A 23,347-nucleotide genomic window follows, 5' to 3' on the forward strand; every position below is an offset into this window, starting at 1 on the left:
AAACCCAGCTAGGGGGCAAAACTAGAGACGGAACCCCAAAACACAAGCCGCTGTAAAAGCTCGGCAGTTCTGGCAACATCTGTGCAGCGAAAGCAGTTCCAGCAACGTCTGTCTGATTTTACAGCGTCCGCAGTTCTTTCTGGGGTTTTTTTTATCGGACAGAAAACTTACCTACTGTATTTTCCAGGGGTTTTTTTTTTAGAGAGGAGCGGATATACAGGGCATTACGGTTTGTCAACGCCCCTGAGGGCGGAGTCATCACAGTTAGAGCCAGTGAGAGTGAGCTAAGAGAAGTTAAACTGAGCGGACAGGACCAGACCCTGGGTTCTCACAAGGCGTGTGCTATCAGAGTACCAGCCAGCACTTCCTTTACTCTGTTGCCTGTCATTCTATAAATACATATACAGATTTATTTTTTTTTGTATGTAGGTCTGGATAAAAGCTTTTAAAATCCCCATTCTCCAAATTCTGCGCTGGATTTGTGTTGGAGTAGCAAGTGCATCGAGATCCTGGATTTGAAATTTCGTGATAGACACATTTTATATTTAGAGAGAATTTTTTGTGTGTGTGTGTGTGTCTGAAGACAAGTTGGGCTTCAAGCAACTCTCTCTCTCTCTCTCTCTCTCCTTCCCCTCCTCCCTCCCAACTCCAACACCACCTTCGGTCGCCAGCAGCTGTTTGAGACGGATCCATTCTGTCTGTGTCTGTGCGTGTGCGTGAGAGAGTGTGAGAGAGAGAGGAAGGTCTCCGCCGAGCGAACTTGGGTCTTTTCGCAGTTGGTTCGGGCGAGAATCTGAAGTCTGTTCGCCCCGTGGACGGAGGGGGAGAGAGGGCAACGGGAAGTGGCGAAGAGAGAAAATTAATGCTTTATTCACATTCGGAGGATGTTACAGTGAAAACAGTGGATTGACGGCGAGAGATCTCCTTCAACTTTATTTTTTTAATTTTTTTTGGTCTCTCGGCCCTTCGCCTGCTTTCTGTTGGGATACAATATTTGAACCAGCAACATGAAATCGTTTCTAAATTTGCTCAGCTGTTTTCTAGTCACCCTGCTGTACGTTGACAGTACGAAGGTAAGCCATCTCTCCCTCTCTCTCTCTCTATGTGTGTCTCTCTCTGTGTCTCTCTCTGGCTGTCGCTGTTTTGATAATAAAACATTACTCACTGCAGAATGAAAGCGCCTGGAAAGCGGCTCGATCCCACATGTGTGAGATGTACACCGGCTGGAGGGAAACCCACAGCTCGGCACAAGATTGAAGCGTTTTCACTTTTCATTTTACTTTCCCTCTCGTTTGCTCATTCCTTCCGTCTCTTTCTCCTTCCCTCTCTCCCGGCTCTGCCTCTCAGCTTATCCTCTCTCTCTCTCTCTCTCTCACTCTGTACCTCCTTTCTCTCTGTCCGGCCACTCTCCCACTGTTCACTTCCAAATCTATCTCCCTGCTCACCTCCTTTCTCTCTCTCTCTCTCTCTCTCCAAACTCTCCTCTCTCTCCCTCTTTGCAAGCCTTTCTCTAGTTCTCTCTAATTCCGCCTCCCCCCCCCCCCCCCCACCCCCACCTTTCCAAGCTCCTCTCTGTCCCTCCTCCCATGTCTCTCTTTTTCCAAGTCTCAGTCGCTATCCCTCTTTCGAAGACTCGGTCTCCCGCTCTCCCTCAAAGTCCCTCTGTCTGTCTCTGTTCCACTCTGCACATATGAACACACACACACAGCCACACACACACCAGGCACGCACACATATGCAGACACACTCACTGATACACACGGACACACAGACATATATATATATATATATATACTCGCACAGAGACACGAACACACACAGAAACAGACACAGATGCAGACACACACAGATACAGACACAGACACACAGATACAGACACAGACACAGATACAGATACACACAGATACACACACATGTAGAGACAGACACAGACACACAGATACAGATACACACACAGATACAGATACACAGATACACACACATGTAGAGACACAGACACACAGATACAGATACACACACAGATACAGATACAGACACACAGATACAGATACACACACAGATACACACACATGTAGAGACACAGACGCAGACACACACAGATACAGATACACACAGATACAGATACACACAGAGATACAGACACACATGTAGAGACACAGACACACACAGATACAGATACAGACACACATGTAGAGACACAGACACACACAGAGGAAGCAGAGTAGATGTGAGGCCGTTTTCCCTTTGCGGTTTTCGGGTGAGAGAAGGCAACCCTTGGGGAGGAATTGGGATTGTTCTCTTTATATCGCTGTATCACCCAACCCTCCTCCAAACCCTACACTCCCCCCTCCCTCCCTCCCTCCCTCATCTCGACTGGAAACCAGGTGCGAGTTTGACGCCTTTTCGCGAGTTGTGACAAACTTTGAAGGGGGTGAGGAGTCGGGAGAGGCTGCACAGGGAGAGAGCTGCAGCAATCCGCTCAGCTCCCCACCCCCGCTCCCTGCAGCAGCTGCCCGGGCTGCTCAGGAGCTGACTCTGCGCACCCTCTCCCTCCCAGGGAGAGTGAAAGCTGGCCAGACATTCCGAGAGATATCGCGGCTTTCCAGCAAGGAGGAACTCCGCCGCCACTTCGTAACACAGCCCGGTGCCTGGTCTGACTGTTAATATCCGAACAGAGCGGGCACTTCCCCAGCCCCAAGATCCAGACAGACAGGGCCAGAGTGAGGGAGGAAGACTTCACACACACACACGCACACACACACACACTCACTGTCCCCCATCACATACATACTCACTCACACTCACTGTTCCCCTCATTCACTCACTCATACAAGGGAGGGAGGGAGATTTCAACACACAGTCTTTCTCCCTCACTCACTCACTCATACACACACACTCTTTTCCTCACTCACTCACACACCCTCACTGTCCCCTTCACAAGTCACACACACTCAGACACACCCTCACTCAGACACACTCACTGTCCCCCTCACACACACACTTTCACCCTCACTCATACACACACTCACTCACGTACACACTCACTGTCTCCCTCACTTACACACACGCTCACATACACACTCACTGTCCCCCTCACACACACACATTCACACACCTTCACTTCCCCTTCGCAACACACACACACACCCTCCTGTCTCCCTCACACACACTCACTGTCCCCCTCACTCACACACTCACATACAAACTTACTGTCTCCCTCATTTACACACATACATCCTCACTGTTCCCCCCACACACAGTCTCCCTCACTCTGTCTCCCTCACATGCTCACCCTCACACCCTGTCTCCCTCACACCCTCACTCAGTGTGTCCCTCACACTGTCCTTCACTCAATATCTCTCCCTCACTCAATGTCTCCTCTCTCTTACACACAGTCATCCTCACACACACTCTCCCTCACTTACTGTCTCTCCCTCACACTCACCCTCACTCATTGTCTCCCTATCTCTTAACACACATTCACATGCACTCATTGTCTCCCTCGTTCACACTCACTGTCTCCCTTACATTCACCCTGACACAGTCACTCTCAAATACTCTCCTTCACTCATTGTCTCTCCTCTCTTACACACACTCACCCTCACATACTCACCCTCACATGCACAGTCTCTTCTTACAGACACACACAACCTCAAACACTGTCTGCCTCCCTTACACACACACACAATCACTCTCTCACACTCTCATGCAGTCACACAGTCTCTCGCACACACTGTCATACACACAGTCTCACTCACACATACTGTTATACACAGTCTCACACACTGTCATACAGTCTCACTCACACATACTGTTATACACACAGTCTCACACACACACTGTTATACACACAGTCTCACTCACACATACTGTTATACACACACAGTCTCATTCACACGTACTGTTATACACACATATAGTCTCACACACACAGTTATACGCATACAATCTCACAGTCACACACATTCTCAAACACACACGACAGTCTCCCCCTCACACGTAATGTAATACACACACTCTCTTTCACACATACTGTCATACACACAGTCTCTCTCACACACAGCCTCGCATTTTCTCTCTCACACACACACTGTCTCACCCTCCAATTTGCACAGTGTCTCACGCAGGCTCTCACCCAGACTCACTATGTCTCTGTCTTTCACTCACACACACAGAGTATACGCTGTACACGGTCCCAGAGACGGAAACCAACAATAACATGATTCACAGGAGAGTAAGCAAACTCTTCCAGGACTGGGCAGTCCATCAGGACCTGTGACCTGTTGCGTCTCCCTAATCCAGTTCTCCTGATCCCTCTGCATCGTCCTGCCTGGTTTCCCCTCCCATCCAACCCTTCCCATCTCTCTGCCTCACCCTCTCCTCCTGCAGCCCCCTCCAATTTTGCCCTCACTTTATCCCCTGTCCCGCTTGGAGCTGCCGGGCTTTGGCTGGGACCTAAAAGAGGCGGCAGAAGGTGGGGGCGCCCTGATAGCAGAACTCAAAGAGACCGTGCAGGACTGACCCAGCCCTCACCGTGTCCCTGACACTCCCAGCCCAGAGCCTGCCAGATTCGCTGGAGCAGGTGCCCAGAAGGGTTCAGACTACCCCCACCTCACCCCTCCCTCCCACCCACCAACCCCCGGACAACCCAGAGTCCCCCTGCTTTGGAGAAACTCTCTGCAATCGCTGTGCACAGGACCCGATCTTGGGTAACGCTCTGTGTGTAGTGTGTAAAAGTGGAGCCAGAAGGTCGGATTTCTAAATAAATAAACATTGCCGGTCCCATTTTGACCTGCAGGAGTCCAGTAGCTCTCCCTCCCTCCCAATTTATGGTCAGAAACGTGTGTTTCAATGGTTTTTGCAGGAGGGATAGTATCGACGGGCCGAGTGGCTTCCTTACCCTGTGTGTTTTTTAACGTGATTTCAAAACAGTTTAAAATGACACCCCGGGTCTGAAGATTAAACACTTTTTTTTAAACAATTTATTTACCTGTTAGCTGGTTGAACCAATGACAGACTGAGGGGTGGAAGCCAATTTGTTGTAAAATTAATGTATACCTTGTAGTTGTTTAATAACTGTTTCTAATCTGACCCTCTTTTTCTTTCCTCCTCCCCCCACCGGGTGATATATTTGTTTTGCTCCGGTCGTTGGCTGTGTAGATGGCGCACATCCCGAACGAAAGAGCTCGCAAGAGCGAAGGTAAATGAACCAGTAAACTCTAGCGATTTGCAAACCCGACTGTACGACCGTGTTCCGCCTGGGCTGAGACTTTTTCATTGTGGACCTGCCCGGCTCTCCGAGCGCAGGCTTAGATCGCCACCTCCTGGTCACAGGCAGCAGTGCAGCCCACTGCCTTCTGCACCTCCCTCCCCGAGCCCCACCCCCCACACACAGACTGGGAGCTGCCTGGCACTGGTAGTGGTGGGGTGATGATGGGAAGGGCGGGAGGTTGGGGTTGGTGGAGGGAGGTGGGAGTGAACCAATTCCTTTTCAATGGCAGCCCCGTTTGCCAATGCGAAACTTCCCCTCCCTCTGAAGGGTCCAGACTCCACCTATACTTCCCCACTGCCTTGGGAAACACCCCCTCCTCTCCCAGTTAAACCCTCTTCCACTGGACAGAAGATATGAAAGTTTTTGATTCACAGCATCCGCAGTTCTTTCAATGTTTATAAAAATTTGAAGTTAAAAATCACACAACACCAGGTTATAGTCCAACAGGTTTATTTGGAAGCACTGGCTTTCAGAGCGCTGCTCCTTTATCAGGTGGAGCTCCGAAAGCTAGAGCTTCCAAGTAAACCTGTTGGAGTATAAAATGGTGTTGTGTGATTTTTAACTTGGCACACCCCAGTCCAACACCAGCATCTCCAAATCATGAAAGTTTGAGTGCATGTACTGACAGGTTCAAGAACAGCTTCTTCCCTGCTCTTATCAAACTTTTGGACAGACCTCTCAAATGTTAATTCTGATCTCTCTCTCTCTCTGCACCTTCTCTGCAGCTGTAACACTGTATTCTGCTCTCTGTTCTGCTACCCTGATGTGCTTTGTATCTGTCTGTGCAGCACCCGAAACAACACTTTCCACTGAATCCCGGTTCACATGACAACAGTAAATCAATCAATATTTGGTCAAATATTTGCCATTAACCCTGTGCATGGTGGCACGGTGGCTCAGTGGCTAGCACTGCTGCCTCACAGCACCAGGGTCCCAGGTTCGTTTCCAGCCTCGGGTGACTGTGTGGAGTTTGCACGTTCTCCCCGTGGTTTCCTCCCACAGTCCAAAGATGTGCAGGTCAGGTGAATTGGTCGCGCTAAATTGCCCCGTAGTGTTAGGTGGATTGGTCAGAGGGAAATGGTTCAGGGTGGGTTACTCTTCGGTGGACTTTTTGAGCCAAAGGGCCTGTTTCCGCACTGTAGAGAAGCTAATCTAACACCTGATTAAGTAGCTGTCACGGTTACTAAAGCTGACCTTCCAATTCCAAACTTATTAATTTAATTTAAACTGCTGCCACCTCCCCCGTCCCCCCACTCCCCACAAAGCAGTTATTGGGCAATTAGAACCCAAGACCCCAGGTTACAAAGTCACTATTATTACCATTACATCACCATCTGCTCTAGCACTAATTGTAATATCAGGACAAACTGTGGACCCTGCACTTTGGAGTGGATGACAGGGGGTGCAGGAAGAGATTGGTAGGCAGCATTGCAAGTAGTGTAGGAGGTGCAACTGGAACACCACACAGTCAAGGTTCAGGAGGGTTTAATCAAGGTATTTGAATTTGAGAGACTCGGCTTGGGTACATAAAGAGAAACTGTTTCCACTGGCATTACAAGGTCAACTGGTGTGAAAAGCTGACTCCTGCTTACACTGGATTTTCCAGAATGTCGACACCATGTGACTTCAGTGATCTCTGGACCTGGAATCATCAGAGCTCTGTCTTCGCATCAGTGTCAATCCCTTTTAGTCTGCAGCCGATTAGCTTGGCATTAAGATTCAGTTTGAGATTCAGTGCTGGTGTATTTGCTGATCGATACAGGCATTGCTAGCTGTTGAGGCAGAGTTATTAAACAGGTATTGATAACTGTACAGGGACAGCTGTTGGACAGGCACTAATATGTATACAGGCATCAATACTAGACAGGTACTGGTAGAGGCTCTCATGACTACAGACATCATTATATGCAACAAGTGCTGATGTTTGTGCAGGTACCTATAGAGACACAAATAGACTTAATACTTGTACAGGTAAAGATACTGATACAGATATCTATAGAGCCAGTGCAACAAGCTTCTGATCAAATTTGAAACTAAACCTTACAATTGTTATGTTTGTCTTTGTATTCACACATTCGGAATCAGGGACTGTGACACTGTGCAATAGAGTGATAATCAATGTATCTAGGTTTCTTTATTTTAACACAATTTATAGACTGTCGCCTCAGCTTCTTAACAGGTTCTTGCACCATTGTTTTATTCTCCAATTTCTTTAAGGGTTGTGAGGAATGGTCTTGTGTACTGGGGATATAAACTAGAAAGCCAGACTTGTGAGTGCCTTCATCTCAAGCTCTACCATATAACCTCAGAGTACCTCCTGTAGTCAGTCATCTAGAGAGGGGTTGGATGTGATGTGTGTTTACTTTGAGAAGTAGAGTGACTGTGTCTTGTTTGATGCAATATTTCATAGACTGATAGAGTCATACGGTAAGGAAACAGACCCTTCGGTCCAACCGGCCATGTTCCCAAACTAAACTAGTCCCAGCTGCTTGACCGATATCCCTCCAACCTTTCCTTTTCATGAACTTATACAAATGTTTTTTAAACTCTAACTGTACACACGCCCACCTCTTCCTCTGGAAGTTGATTCCACTCGTGAACCATCCTCTGTGTAAAAAAAGTTGTCCCTTTTTAAATCTTTCTCCTCTCACCTTACACATATACCACCTGGTCTTGAAATTCCATACCCTAGAGAAAAGACACTTGCCATTCATCTTATCTATGCCTCACCTGGTTTTATAAAACTCTATAAGGTCACCCCTCAGCCTCTTGCGCTCCAGTGAAAAAAGTACCACCCTATCCAGCCTCACCCTAAAACTCGACCCTTCCACCCCTGGCAGCCCAGAGGTGAGAACTTTGTCTGGCCAACTCTTGTGGGAATGATAAGGTTGTGTGGGGAGTGGTGAGGTGTGTGTGGCGAGGATTGTCAGTGAGTGTGATATTGGAGGGGAGGGGCGAGGGGGCGGATAGTTTTTGGAGATCGAACTGACCTTTATGTCTCCAAATCTCAACCAGCTGCCACTGACAGGAACGTTTTTACGTCCTTGGAAATGGCACACAATCTTCCCTCTATCAATTCTTCACTTCAGAGGCACGTCATTTATTGGGCCTGAGCAGCAATTTGGAATGTCTGATGACCATGAAAGGTGCTACAGAAATGTAAATCCTTTCCTTCTGCTCCCTGGCTCTGAGAGTGGGGAGCTATACAACAAGGGGGGGGTTCCTGACTGCAAATTGGATAGTATTGGTCACAGGTCCAGGAGAATAATCACAGTATGGAAACGGGCCCTTCGGCCCAACAAGTCCACACTGACCCTCCAAAGAGTAACCCACCCAGACCCATGCACGGTGGCAGCAGTGGTTAGCACTGCTGCCTCACAGCGTCAGGGACGCTGGGTTCAATTCCCGCCTCAGGCAACTGTCTGTGTGGAGTTTGCACATTTTCCCCTTATCTGTGTGGGTTTCCTCCGGGTGCTCCGGTTTCCTCCCACAGTCCAAAGATGTGCAGGTCAGGTGAATTGGCCAGGCTAAATTGCCCGTAGTGTTCGGTGCAATAGTCTGAGAGTGGTTTCGCAATGCCTTATTAATGTAGTGTTATCTATATTACTCCACACCCCACCACAGATCGGTGCAATAGTCAGAGGGAAATGGGTCTGGGTGGGTTGCTCTTCGGAGGGTCGTTGTGAACTTGTTGGGCTGAAGGGCCTGTTTCCACACTGTAAGGAGTCTAATCTAATCTAATCAATACTCAAAGAACCCAAAATGCCAGTAAAATTGATAACCCGGACAGGAATAAGAGTCCTGTTTACTCATGTCCCCATCCTTTGAGAATGACTTTGCTAATTCCCACACAAATGAGAGTGGGTCTGAGAGTGGTTTCGCAATGCCTTATTAATGTAGTGTTATCTATATTACTCCACACCCCACCACAGATTGGGGTGGGCTTGGTTTCAACGGTGGGGGAGGGGAGGGGGACATGGGGGGTGGGGGGTTGCTAGTGGTTATGAGACAGAGATAGTGAACTGAATAAACAGTACTGTGTACAGTTGAGAAAAAGAGAAGATAAGATACCAGTGCAGACCTGGTTTTAAAGGCCATCTTTAAAATGCAATTGAGCAGCAACAATATGAGACAAGGTCATACAGTAAAGGCTTGTCCTTCACTGACCTGCCTTCTCGCTAACTCGCCGTCAGTGTCCTGCTTTAGAATGCAGCTTCATCCATCCATGTCTCTGATGGTGAAGCTTTCATTACTGCAATTTATGTTCCAAATCATTGTCTACTACTCCCTTTCTAAAATGTAACTTTATTTGGATTGTGAAATTGCAGAGAGGTGAGTGTTGGCGGGGGCAGGGATGGGTGTGTTGTGTGTGTGTGTTGGAGTATGAGCGAAAGATTTTGTTTGTGTGCGGGAGACTGAGAGAGATTTTGCCTGTGAGAGTGAGAATGTGTAAGTGTGAAAGGGTTTGTGTGTGTCTGCGCAACTGAGGAACATTGTGTGTGTCTGTGTGAGAGAGAGAGTGAGAGATTCTGTCTGTGATTGAGAGAGAGTGTGAAAGCTGCTGGTGTTCTAAGATGACATTACTGGAACAGCTGAAGGACAATACTGAAGGTCAGACACAGAATTGTAAAGGTCAATCCCTCAATTTGGTTCAGACGGGATTCCCATCACAATCATGCGGCATGGTTTATCGTTCTGCAGTTTTTGATACTTCTCTCTTCTAACTTAGAGCCCCTCATTGGAACAGTCCACAGAAAATCAGGACAAATTAAGTGACTTCTTTGATGGGTGTTAGTGATGCTGTGGGCTCATGTTGTAGGGAGTGCTGTCCACTTTGAAGTACTGTCAGGGGGACCAAGGTGGTGAACAGACCCTCAATTTCACCTTGCGGGGGTGCACTTCTGACAGTGCAGCTGTCCCATGCCATGGCTCGGGCCTGTGATTGTGGGCTCAGGTATCTGAACCTCAGACTGGGGGCACCTCTCGCCTCGAGCTGGCTAACATCACGGAGGCTGCATGTCACTGTGGAGTGGGGATAATCACATTCGAGGTGTGGCGAGGCCTTGAAGCGGTCTTGGAGGACATCAGGGTCTTGAGGGGAATGAGAAGGTGGTCAAGCCGGGGTTGGTGGAGGGGGGGGGGGGTGGATTCACACCCAGAACTTACTCCTGGTAAAGCAGGAAGAGTGTCAGGTACCATTCCTGATGCCGTCCTGTCTCCTTTACAAACTGTCTGCCCACACACCCCAACTCCACCACGTTGGTACTAGGCGTTCATTGCCTCGGGAGACAGTCCTGAGGTGTCGCTTTCTCTCACACATGCACACATATAGTCATAATCTACACTAGTCCCACCTTTCTGATCTAGGCCCCTAGCCTCATCTGCCTAAACATTCCAGACTCCCACCACCCTCTGGGTGAAAAATACGTTCCCTCTAATCCCCTGTAATTGTACCCCCTGCTTATTTACCCTTTACCTAAGGGGAACAATTACTTTCCATCCACCCTGTCCATGCCCCTCATAATGTTATACCCCTCATGCAGGTGCCCCCTCTCAAACTTCTCTGCTCCTTAGAAAACAACCCGAGCTTATTATAACCTAGCCTCTCTCCATCACTGAAATGCTCCATCCCAGGCAACGTCCCGGTGAATATCCTTTGCATCCCCTCCAGTATAATCACATCCTTCCCACAGTGACGGGCCTAGCTCAACACACAGTACTCCAGCTGGAGCCTAACATCCCTGCTTTTATAATCTCTGCCTCGACTGATAAAGGTGAGCGTCCTGTATGCCTTCCCCACCACCTTATAAACCTGCGACCTTCAGGGATCTGTGGGCAAGCAACCCTTGTGTTGTGTTTGACGTCTCACCTGAATGATGTCAAAGGAAGGGGAAGATGTTGCCATGGATACTGCGAACACCCAAGTTTCCGAGCCGCTGAGAGTCAGAACTGAGCAAATAAAAAAAGAGGAACCCAGTTTTCCCAACCACCATCAGTCACGACACGCCAAACCGTAAATCGATGACTTTGAAACTCAGTAACCACTGTGGACTACATTGGTTGCTCTTAGTTGAATTTGCCGCTGAGGATAGTGGTGGTGAGAGGTGGTAAGAGAGTCTGTGACATCGTGAGACAGCCCAAGTACCATTACTCCAATGCTTAAGTTCCTTAGAGGACTGGACAGGATAGATGCTGATACATGTTTTCCTTTCTTGTAAGAACACAGTTAGAGATGGAGGAGCAGGGTGATGGTTCTTGGGGATGAGGAGGGTTAATAAACTAAGAGATACATGGATGGGATAAGTGTGGAGGGTTATGGACCAAACACAGGCGAAGGGGACTAGTTCAAATTGTGAAAACTGGGCAGCATAAGCAGGTTGGGCCCAAGGGCCTGTTTCCCTGGTGTAGACCTCATTGACTGAGGGGGAGTCTCTTCACTCAAAGGGTTGTGAGGCTGTGGAATTCTTTACCTCCCTTCCCAGAGGCCAGGGGATACTCTGTCTTTGAGTTTGAGAGAATCGGTTGATTTTTGTACTGTCTGGGAAGGTGTGGGGAGTAGATGGGCAAATGGTGTTGATGTTGTGGGGTGGGGGGGGGGCACAGTCTTGGATTTGTTAAACACAGCTGGTATCTAGAGGGTCCATGTAGTCTTTCTTCTGCTCTCCTTCGGCCTTTTAGCCAATGTATCACAAAGACTATTGTAGATGTTTTGTCGTCAACCTTCTTAGAGAGATGTCTGGAGAAGGTGGGATTTGAACATGGGCCTTACAGCTCAGAGGCAGACGACACCATCACAAGGGTCCCCTTCGAGGTTATTGTGTGCACAAATAATAGATCTGTGTTCTTAATGTGTCTCTCACAACAATTTGGCAGCCATTTGTGTTGGGTTACAACTGAAACAGCACTGGGTTAAAACATCGAGCCAGGCTCAGAAAAAGACTGTCCCTTTTTTTCTTCATTGTGCTTAGTTTGACCATTCCTAAGGTCCTGCAACACTCTCATTCCCCCCACCCCTTCACAATAAAGATAAGAGGCTGTTTGTAATTGTGGGTCTGACCTCAGTCAGTAGGACCCACTCCCTTGATAGAGGGCTGACAGTCTGTGAGCTGACACAAGCCAAATTAAACCATTTCGTTATCGGGTTAATCAACATTCTTATCATCCACGCGACTCCGTATAATCTACACTAACACACTGAGCGCTGTCTCCAGGCAAACAGAAGCACAGTGCAGACAGATGGTTTCCTCAGTCACAGCCCAATGGTGGTGACAGGAACCGTCAATGTAGTGCGCTACATGGCAGAGCTTGGCAAATCCGCAAGCACTCCAGTTTTGGGAACGACCTGTATCCCGTGGGAATGGTGTAGTTAATCCAGGGATTTGTCACCTCGTGCCTTGCACAGTTCACCCTCACGCTTCCCCCCAACAATCCCACCGACCCAGACCTTCTCCTGCTCCTGTCAATCTTACTTACACATTCAGTGACAATCCCCCTCGCCTCACACCACCCTCTCCATCCCCCCATTCCTGCCCTACCCACTCCCCATTCCTCCTGTTTCCCCCTCCCCCCACTTTTCCCCTTCCCCTACCACCAGTCCTGCCCTTCCCCCTCCCCCATTCCTGCCCTACTCATTCCCCATTCCTCCCCTTTTCCCCACCCCCCCAGTCCTGCCAATCCCCCTCACCATTCCTCCCCTTCCCCACCCCATCCCTGCCCTTCCCCTCCCCCACCCCCTTCCTCCCCTTCCCCTTCCCCCACTACCCCCTCCCCACCCCTCACTCCTCCCCTTCCCCCCCACTCCACCCCGTTTCTCCCACTGCCCCTCCCCACTTGTCCCTTTCCCTCTCCCCAATCCTCCCTCTGCCTTCCCCCCCGCCAATCCCGGCAACCCCGCCAATGTTGGTCCAATAAAGGAGAAGCCCCAGACCCTTAAATCCAACACCCCCAACCTCCCCCCCCCCCCCTCCCCCCCACCCCCAATTACTCCATCTTGCACGTCCTGACCCACCAGTGCAGCCCTCTGTCTTTGAGTTTGGTTTCCCAGCTCCTGATCAATGGTGATGTGCATTTATGTAGCGCCTAGAAGAGGGTGTCACATAGCCAGGTGTCCCCCAGGATGGCAGTAAAACTGGATCTGAGTTTTAATGAAGGAGGCAGAGATAGCATGAGGACACATCAGGCCCAGGGAACTGAAGCCGCGATTAAGTTCAGGAGTTGTGCAAGGAGCCAGAGTTTAGGCAGGAGGGTTATCTCGCGAGGGCTGTGGGATGGGGACAGTTATAGGCAAGGTCACTGAGAGATTTGAAAGTGAGCTTGGGGATTGCAACATTGCTGGGTCAGAAGCCAGTCAGTGCGCTGATAAAATCAATCTTCCTCAGTGGTGAGCACTGCTGCCTCACAGCGCCCGGAATCCGGGTTCCATTCCAGCCTCGGGTGACAGTCTGGATAGAGTTTGCACATTCTCTCCAGGTCTGCTTGGGTTTGCTCCGGTTTACTCTCACAATCCAAAGATGTGCAGGTTAGGTGAGTTGGCCACACTAAATTGCCCATAGTGTTCAGGGATGTGTAGGTTAGGTGCATTAGTCAGGGGTAAATATAGAGTAATAGGGTTGGGGAATATGTCTGAGTGGGATACTCTTTGGAGGGTTGGTGTGGACCTGTTGGGCCGAAGGGCCTGTTTCCACACTGTAAGGAGTCTATGATTCTCTATGAACACCTCCCTCCACTCAGACCCAACACTCTCCCTTCCCCACCCTCAGCCACTGCGTGAATGGGTCTGAATTGAGGGAAGGTTGGGGAAACTCTGCAGGTCTGGCCGCATCTGTGGAGAGAAATCGAGCTAACGGTTCACGTGAAATCTTCTGACATCTGTCCTATATCTATCACCCCTCAATTTAAAGCTATGTCCCTCATGCTCATCATCACCATCTGAGGAAAAAGGCTGTCACTGTCCACTCTATCTAATCCTCTGATCATCTTGTATGTCTCTATTAAATCACCTCTTAACCTTCTTCTTCTTAAACGAAAACAGCCTCCAGTCCCTCAGCCTTCCCTCATAAGACCTTCCCTCATCGCTCATCAAGTTCATGCAGGTTCATTTGTAAGCACTAGTTTTTGGAGTGCTACTTGCTACAGACCATTCAGCCCATCAAGTCCATACCGATCCACCGAAGAGCATCCCACCCGACACTATCCCTACATGACATTCGAAAGCTTGTCCTTCCAAATAAACCTGTTGGACTGTAACCCAGTGTTGTGTGATTTATAAATCTCTCTCCACCGACACTGCCAGACCCACTGAGTTCCTCCAGCATTGCGCATTCCAGCTACAATTTTCTTGTGTGAGAGGGACACATTCCCCACTTGGTTCTGAAACCTTTTGTTTCCTTTTCTGTTCCAGGCCACATTTGACAAATCACCTTTAACCCCTTCCTTTCTGTTTTGCAGTTATCAAGTTCATGGAGGTGTGGAACAGGAGTAATTGCCAACCGATGGAGATCCTGGTGGACATCTTGCAGGAGTACCCAGAGGAAGTGGAGCACCTCTTCAAGCCTTCTTGTGTGCTTCTGAGGAGATGTGGGGGATGCTGCAGCGATGAAGGGTTAGAGTGTGTGCCCACAGAAGTGAATAATGTCACAATGGAGGTAAAAGCTAGTTCCAGTCCTTCGATGTAAAATGGGTCGTTGCAAAGGGATGATTCAGTATTGCCACTCTCACTTTCTGGTCCAGTTTTGAGCCCCTCTCCGATATTTCTTTATTCACCAGTCCATCCATGACGCAGTCGTCCCTTGGTTGTGCTTGCCCATAAGCATTGTGGGTAATCCTACGCCACTTGGCCTGCCGCTGTACAAGAAGCCAATGACAGGGAAAGGATGATGATATATTTCCAAGTCAAGAATTGTGTGTGTTATGACGGGTATGATGCTCTCATTACCTATGCTGTTCTTGTCCTTCGAGATGATTGCACCTGCTGCAGTGCATCTTAGCAATGCTGCTCTTGTGCGTTGGTGGTTGAGAGACTGAATTATTAAGTGAGTGGAACACCAGACTGATTCCTAGGATGGCAGGACTGACGTATGGAAAGAGACTGGATCGGTTAGGACTTTATTTGGGTGGCATGGTGGCTGAGAGATTAGCACCGCTGCCTCACAGGACCAGGGACCTGGGTTCGGTTCCAGCCAGTCTGTGTGGAGTTTGCACATTCTCCCCATGTCTGCGTGGGTTTCCTCCAGGTACTCCTGTTTCCTCCCGCAGTGCCATTGGAAATGCAGGATTACAGGGATAGTGTAGGGTTCGATGCTGTCCGGAGGATCGGTGTGGACTTGATGGGCTGAATGGCCTGCTTCCACACAGTAGCGGGTTTAGAAGAATTAAGGTGGGATCTCATAGAAACCCATAAAAGTTTGCCAAGCCGAGACAGGGGGACCAAAGGAAAGCCAATGACTGAGGAGAATCAGGAATGATGGTCTAAGGACACAGGGTCATCCATTTCATGAGGGGTAGGGGTAGGGGTAATTCATTCAGAAAGTGGTAAGCCTATTGAATGCTTTGCCACAGTAAAGTGGTTGAGGTGAAAACATTGAAAGCTTTTCAAAAAGGAGACAAAGGTCATTATAGAGTCATAGAGATGTACTGCATGGAAACAGACCCTTCGGTCCAACCCATCCATGCTGACCAGATATCCCAACCCAATCTCGTCCCATTTACCAGCACTTGGTCCGTGTCCCTTAAACCCTTCTTATTCATGTACCCACCCAGATGCCTTTTAAATGTTGTAATTGTACCAGCCTCCACCACTTCCTCTGGAAGCTCTAGGCCAAAAAAGGGATCAAAGAGCATGGGAGGAAAACAGGACAAGGTGACTGAGTTAGACAACCAGCCATGATCGTTTTTGAATAGTGGAGCAGGCTTGAAGGGCTGAATGGCCTACTCTTATTAATTTTTTCTGTGTTTCTAATGGAACATTCTGGAGAGTACAGCCCCACTCCCTCCACCGGTATCAGCATCATTGATCCCATGTGGGCAAGTCCATAGCCCCTTCGTGGTTGATGCAGTGGGTTCCGTACACTGGCAGACTTCTTCGGGCGATGCTCACAGTGAAAGGGCCTCTGGAGCTGCAGCTGTCAATGTGACTTTAAGACTGTGGGGAAGCAATTGTAACTAGGCCTCAAGGTCAAATGCCAGTCAATTGCTACTCGCGAGGGAAGATTGCAGAATGCCAGGTGTTTGTAGCTTGCTATCTCTGGGTTGGGTGGGGGTGGGGGGTGCGGCCAGCATGAGGACTATCTCGTCAACACCAATTAATATCAGCACAAAATGGCTGCCCCCCTGAGCTTCCATGTTCCAAAGTTTGACACGGAGTTGTCCTTCTGTATTTATAGATTTAAATATTTATTTATAAACCTCTGGACGCTCCAAAGTGCTTGACAGCCAACAAAGTGTAGTCGTGTAGAATATAGATGATGGAAGTTGATCCTTTCTCCCACTGGATGACAATAGTAGATCCATGACTGACCTTGTCTGTTTAAGACAGGACAACTTTCTCAGGTTTCTGCTCCCATGCACCAGCCCACAGCACAGCAAAAGGCCATTTGGCTATGCTAGCTTTGAGTAATTCTACTTTGTTCACTCACTAGTGAGACACAGGTGTTGCTGGCTGGGGCCCAGCATTTATTGCCCGTCCCTAGTTGCCCCTTGAGAAGGTGGTGGTGAGCTGCCTTCTTGAACCGCTGCAGTCCACCTGCTGTGGGTAGATCCACAATGCCGTCACGAAGCGCTCTCCCCCACTCTTTCACTCAGACCGTTGATTTATTTTGCCTTTATCATAGATATTATTATTTATTAATATTACCTCTACGTCCTTCATTCTTGGAGCACTGGTGGCACAGTGGTAGTGTCCCTACCTCTGAGCCTGGAGAGCCAAGTTCAAGTCCCACCTGCTCTAGAGGTGTTTAATGATTAGCAAGTACCTCCCTTGAATGGTTAGCATATAGGTTGCAGGTTGTAGGAGATGAAAAGATTCCTCCCCTCTGCTCCTTTTGCCAATGACCTCAATTCTCTGTCCTCTGATGACTGAGCCACTCGCTAATGGAAACACGTCTGGGGTTATCGACTTGTCTGGAACCTTCTTTAATCCTGGCCACCTTGAGCAAATTACAGTGTTCTGAAGGGAGTGCTGCCAAATGTTTGTCGAACTGGTGACCCTTCTCCCTGGTGTCACATTTGAGCAAGGTCTTGGCGACACTGGTCTCTACAGCAATCAGCACAGCATTCCAACTGTAGGGAAACAACCTCTTGTAACAAGGAGTCACAAATTGTGTAAAACCCTTGCAGCGCTGTATTCTGCACTCTGTTCTGCTACCCTGATGCACTTTGTATGGTACCATCTTCCTGTAGAGTATGCAATACAACACTTTTCACTGTATTTCGGCACATGTGAGAACAATAAATCAAATTCAGACTTTGTTCTTGAGACTTGTGGCACAGTCATATTTATTGAATGTGTGTGTGGGAGGGGGGGAAGAGAGAGACTGGAAAGAAGCACTCCTGTGTTTATTTCAACCTTATTAATGTGAAATTATTAAGGATTTAATATTAATTCCTTAATGAATGTGCAATTCTCTTTTCTTCACGCCTAGGTAATGAAAATCAAGCCTCACTACGGGCACCATTTAAGTCAAATGCACTTTGAGGAACACACTAAATGTGTTTGCAGGTGAGAGAGTCTTTTCATGTTTTGTCTCAGTTTGTTTTACATGGGAAGCCCATCCTTTAGTTAAAACATTACGCATGACTCCCTGCCCTGCTGTACACAAGTGGGCCAATTGTATATTACCTCAAGCTATCTTGGTCAATCAGGCCATTCAGCACATTACTCCAGAGCATTGAGTAGGGCAGCGGTAAAGTTTATTTGCTTCTCAAACACCAATACCTGAAAGCCACCTCTTCCTGCATGTGTTTCACTGCTTTAAAGAAAGCGTGAGTTAAAGCAGGGAGCAGAGTGTTATCTAATCAGTAGTGTTTCCTCATCGGTATCACGTGTAACCCACTGTAACACCAAGTCCAAGGGGGAAAGGACAGTGTGTGACCCACTGTAACACCAAGTCCCAGAGGGGAAAGGACAGTGTGTGACCCACTGTAACACCAAGTACCAGAGGGGAAAGGACAGTGTGTGACCCACTGTAACACCAAGTCCCAGAGGGGAAAGGACAGTGTGTGACCCACTGTAACACCAAGTCCCACAGGGGAAAGGACAGTGTGTGACCCACTGTAACACCAAGTACCAGAGGGGAAAGGACAGTGTGTGACCCACTGTAACACCAAGTCCCAGAGGGGAAAGGACAGTGTGTGACCCACTGTAACACCAAGTCCCGGGTGAAAGGACAGTGTGTGACTCACTGTAACACCCAGTCCCAGAGGGGAAAGGACGGTGTGTGACCCACTGTAACACCCAGTCCCACATGGGGGAAAGGACAGTGTGTGACCCACTGTAAGACCCAGTCCCAGGAGGAAAGGACAGTGTGTGACCCACTGTAACACCCAGTCCCACAGGGGAAAGGACAGTCAGTGTGTGACCCACTGTAACACCCAGTCCCGGGGGGGACAGGACAGTGTGTGACCCACTGTAATACCAAGTCCCGGGGGAAAGGACAGTGTGTGACCCACTGTAACACCTAGTCCCAGAGGGGAAAGGACAGTGTGTGACCCACTGTAACACCCAGTCCCAGGGGGGGAAGGACAGTGTGTGACCCTCTGTAACACCTAGTCCCAGAGGGGAAAGGACAGTGTGTGACCCACTGTAACACCCAGTCCCGGGGGGGGGAAGGACAGTGTGTGACCCACTGTAATACCCAGACCCAGGGGGGAAAGGACAGTGTGTGACCACTGTAACACCCAGTCCCAGGGGGAAAGGCCAGTGTGTGACCCACTGTAACACCCAGTCCCACAGGGGGAAAAGGACAGTGTGTGACCCACTGTAATACCCAGACCCACAAGGGGGAAAGGACAGTGTGTGACCCACTGTAACACCAAGTCCCGGGGGGAAAGGACAGTGTGTGACCCACTGTAACGCCCAGTCTCGGAGGGGAAAGAACAGTGTGTGACCCACAGTAACACCCAGTCCCAGAGGGGAAAGGACAGTGTGTGACCCACTGTAACACCCAGTCCCAGAGGGGAAAGGACAGTGTGTGACCCACTGTAACACCCAGTCCCAGAGGGGAAAGGACAGTGTGTGACCCACTGTAACACCCAGTCCCAGAGGGGAAAGGACAGTGTGTGACCCACTGTAACACCTTGTCCCAGAGGGGAAAGGACAGTGTGTGACCCACTGTAACACCCAGTCCCGGGGGAAAGCACAGTGTGTGACCCACTGTAACACCCAGTCCCTGAGGGGAAAGGACAGTGTGTGACCCACTGTAACACCCAGTTCCGGGGGAAAGGACAGTGTGTGACCCACTGTAACACCCAGTCCCTGAGGGGAAAGGACAGTGTGTGACCCACTGTAACACCCAGTCCCGGGGAAAGCACAGTGTGTGACCCACTGTAACACCCAGTCCCTGAGGGGAAAGCACAGTGTGTGACCCACTGTAACACCCAGTCCCTGAGGGGAAAGGACAGTGTGTGACCCACTGTAACACCCAGTCCCACAGGGGGAAAAGGACAGTGTGTGACCCACTGTAATACCCAGACCCACAAGGGGGAAAGGCCAGTGTGTGACCCACTGTAACACCAAGTCCCGGGGGGAAAGGACAGTGTGTGACCCACTGTAACGCCCAGTCCCAGAGGGGAAAGGACAGTGTGTGACCCACTGTAACACCCAGTCCCAGGGGGAAAGGACAGTGTGTGACCCACTGTAACACCCAGTCCCAGGGGGAAAGCACAGTGTGTGACCCACTGTAACACCCAGTCCCACAGGGGGGAAAGGACAGTGTGTGACCCACTGTAACACCCAGTCCCAGAGGGGCAATGACAGCATGTAACAACCTACTGTAATAACCAGTTGAAATGAATATTACACATTTAATATTTGTAATGTTGTGTTTTTCCAACAGACCAAAGAAAGATAGACACGATGCAGCAAAAAGGTAAGAATTGTCATTGGTGAAGACCTTAATCTGACAGATAAAGCTAACCAAAGAATCATTGGCACTCTATTTGATGGGCATATGACTTGTCTCATACTTGGAGAATCTTGGAATTTGTTTGCTGTTTATTGACATTTATCAAAACAGTGAGGTCAAAGATGTCCATGAATATAGCATCAGCTGACCTTGGTAATGGTATATTGGCCTTAGCTAGGATAATGCTTTCCATCGAATGTTATCAGTGTCAAACAGTGTACAATCCACCAGACTCCCAAATCTGTAAGTCCATTCTGTCATGCAAATTTGGCAAGCCTCGTTGTATTGTTTGGCTTACAATGTTTTTGGAATCAAGTAGCGTTGTTGCTTGTGTGGGACCATGCTCTCTCACTCCCCTTGCCAGGGATTCAATGATTGAGCAGATCATTTAGGAATGAACGCAATAGACATCACTCAGTCTCATGTAGAACGCAGCGCCCTCTGACAGTGCAGCTCAGTACTGCACTGTAAAGGAACCAAAGTTGAGAGAGTCCAGCAAAAGGAGAGCAGTGGTAGAAGATGCCTAGTGGCAATCCAGCCTTCGTTTCTTGAATGTAGTGTATCCCAAGTTGACCTTAGCTATTGTTGGATACTTCCATCTACAGTCAATTGCTCTTTTCCTAACCAATCAGCTCAGTCTTTTTCCTTAATGAAATAATCATGTGGAAAACAAAAGCTTCTCAGATTGATATTACTCCAAAAGAAGCAGGAGCCTAGAAGTACTTTCTTGGGCCTTATTTATCTTTCCTTTCGGATGTGAATCCACTTGCTTTCCCTTTCTTGTTTCATGGGATGTTGGCGTTGCTGACAGAGCCATTGGTCATTGCCTGACCCTAAGTGTCCATGAACTGTTAGGCCATGGCAGAGGGCAGATAAGAGTCAACCACAAATCTGTTGGTCTGAAGTCACATGTAGGCCAGGCAGGGAGAGGACAGAGGATTTCCTTCCTTGTGAACACTAGTGAACCAGATAGATTTTTGCATCCATCATGTTTGCATGATTTGGATTGCTAGTCCATTGACATTGCCATAATGCCACCACCTCAACGATTCCTCCTTCAGTCCCCATTGTGGCTGTTAATTATTATTTGCTTAATTACTGAACTAAATGAAGATGTTGAGGGCAACCTCTTCTCAGGGCAGGGAGATGAACTACACCCAGAAGGGTAATGTGCTGTCACTTATCCAGCCTCAGTCCCTCTGGCGATGGGTCAGCGGGAGGCTACCTGAATTCACACTGGTTGGGCCCACCTCCGTTCCCCCCACCCCGCAGCTGCTAGCTGCCTCAGGGACCTTTTGCTAAACTGTAGAACTATGCTCTTTTTACAGCAAGCCGAAGAGAGGGAAAAGAAAGGGTCAGAAACGAAGGAGAAGGAAAATCAGAGCGAGACAAAGCAGGCCGTATGTCAGTCTTCACTTTCCCATTCAACATTCCATGCCTGGCCTGAATAATTATCTCTGAGTTGACAATTAATTTTTTAAAAACGGGGGTGGGGTAATACCAATGGGGGCTGTTGTGGGTGATCAGAAATGGTGACTGGGAGAGCGAAGCTGAAAAAATTTGGCATGAAAAATCAATTGCATTCTCCAGAAACTCTTATCAATTTTGATCTGTACAGGAGTTGGACGATCAACCTTTGAATGTGATGGAAGCCATGGATGATTTGTGTAACTAATCATTACTAATCACGCTATAACAATGCACCCTGCTATATCTTCATGCCACCACTAACACTGATCGCTTACTAGTTGAAGAATAACTCAACCCTGTCTTCATTTTTGGCTTCAAGTCTGACTAGTCAAGATGAACGTACCCATCTGATCACTGGTGATAACGGCCTGTCTTCATTTGGTCGCCCCATGACCTGTTGGAAATTCTGATTCCCATTGCAATACAATCAAAAAAGCCCAAAATGCTATCACTAGGATACGTTTAGCATTAAGGCACTGAAAAGTTTAGGATGAATAATATTTCAGCAGTTTGAATCAGGCTTTTTTTTTCTGGAAGGGATAGTTTTTTGTTAACTATTTCTTGGACTTCATTATAATACCATTTGGAGTCATTTCGCTTCTTTGCAAAACTGGCTTCCCTTTACAGGTAGTCCTCCAGATTTGGTGCCAACACTAATTTGCTTATTTATTTATTTATCTAATTATTTATTTATTGGTAGATCCTTCTTCAGTTAGTTTCTGGCATTTTCTATTTGTTTTCACTGGGATGCAACTGTTCACAATTGCAGAGTAAGGGTGCAGCCACCTAAACTGCTCTGCTCTCATGTGAACCATTCTGAAAGGAGAATATTCCAAACTTCTGCCCAGAGTTCTCTATTTGGAGCCCGCACTCCTCAAAACCGACCTTCTAAAATAACCACTCGATGGGCTCAACTGGGCAACACTGCTCCTACTTGTTTTGCTTTGTCTGAAGTTGATAATTCTGCCATGTCGATTTAATGATGTGATTTCTCATCTTGAATAATGGATCGGTTTATTTTGTTCTGGTGGGTTGCTGGCTATTCAGAAATGTGCTTCACACCACAGATGAACAGCTGGAGGTCAATCAGCACCTTCAACACATTCCACCCTTCAACTTGACATTGGCTGAACTTTTCTGAAATTGCATGTATCCCCCTCGTCCCAAGTTAACTTGTAGCCTCACCCGAAACCAATCGAGCAAGTTCAATCTCAATCAGTATTTTCTGATTTTATTCTAGAATGGTCTGGCTCAAAGTTTAGCGAGTATATCCTTCATTCTGGGTTCTGTAATAGAGAAGGTGCCTCATTTTGGTCTGTGGTATCAGTATCGTTCTTAGAAACTTCAAATGGATTGCCTCCTCAACCTTTCAACTTGGGGAAATATTAGGCATGTCTGTAATCCGTCCACATAATTACCAAACCCCCTCAACCTGGGAGATGGTGGCTAGGTTATTAATCCAGGCACCCAGGTAATGTTCTGGAGA

General features: G+C 48.3%; 1 protein-coding gene across 2 annotated transcripts in view; it reads left to right on the top strand.

The window, feature by feature from the left end:
- Positions 1–300: 300 nt before the first annotated feature.
- vegfab (vascular endothelial growth factor Ab) overlaps positions 301–23,347 on the top strand; it is a 43,795-nt gene continuing 20,748 nt past the window's right edge. Inside the window, exons 1-6 of one of the 2 annotated variants that reach the window (XM_043687261.2) lie at positions 301–1,073; positions 5,161–5,200; positions 14,720–14,916; positions 17,911–17,987; positions 20,323–20,355; positions 21,720–21,791. In XM_043687261.2, coding sequence (XP_043543196.1) covers positions 1,008–1,073; positions 5,161–5,200; positions 14,720–14,916; positions 17,911–17,987; positions 20,323–20,355; positions 21,720–21,791 — 485 coding nt within the window. In that variant the 5' untranslated portion in view covers positions 301–1,007. The remainder of the gene's footprint in view (positions 1,074–5,160; positions 5,201–14,719; positions 14,917–17,910; positions 17,988–20,322; positions 20,356–21,719; positions 21,792–23,347) is intronic. The other variant, XM_043687264.2, reaches the window with a different exon arrangement.

Source organism: Chiloscyllium plagiosum, unplaced genomic scaffold (assembly GCF_037043375.1).
Source record: "Chiloscyllium plagiosum isolate Xiang-an unplaced genomic scaffold, Cpla_swu_hap1 HiC_scaffold_3, whole genome shotgun sequence".
Lineage (NCBI taxonomy): Eukaryota > Metazoa > Chordata > Chondrichthyes > Orectolobiformes > Hemiscylliidae > Chiloscyllium > Chiloscyllium plagiosum.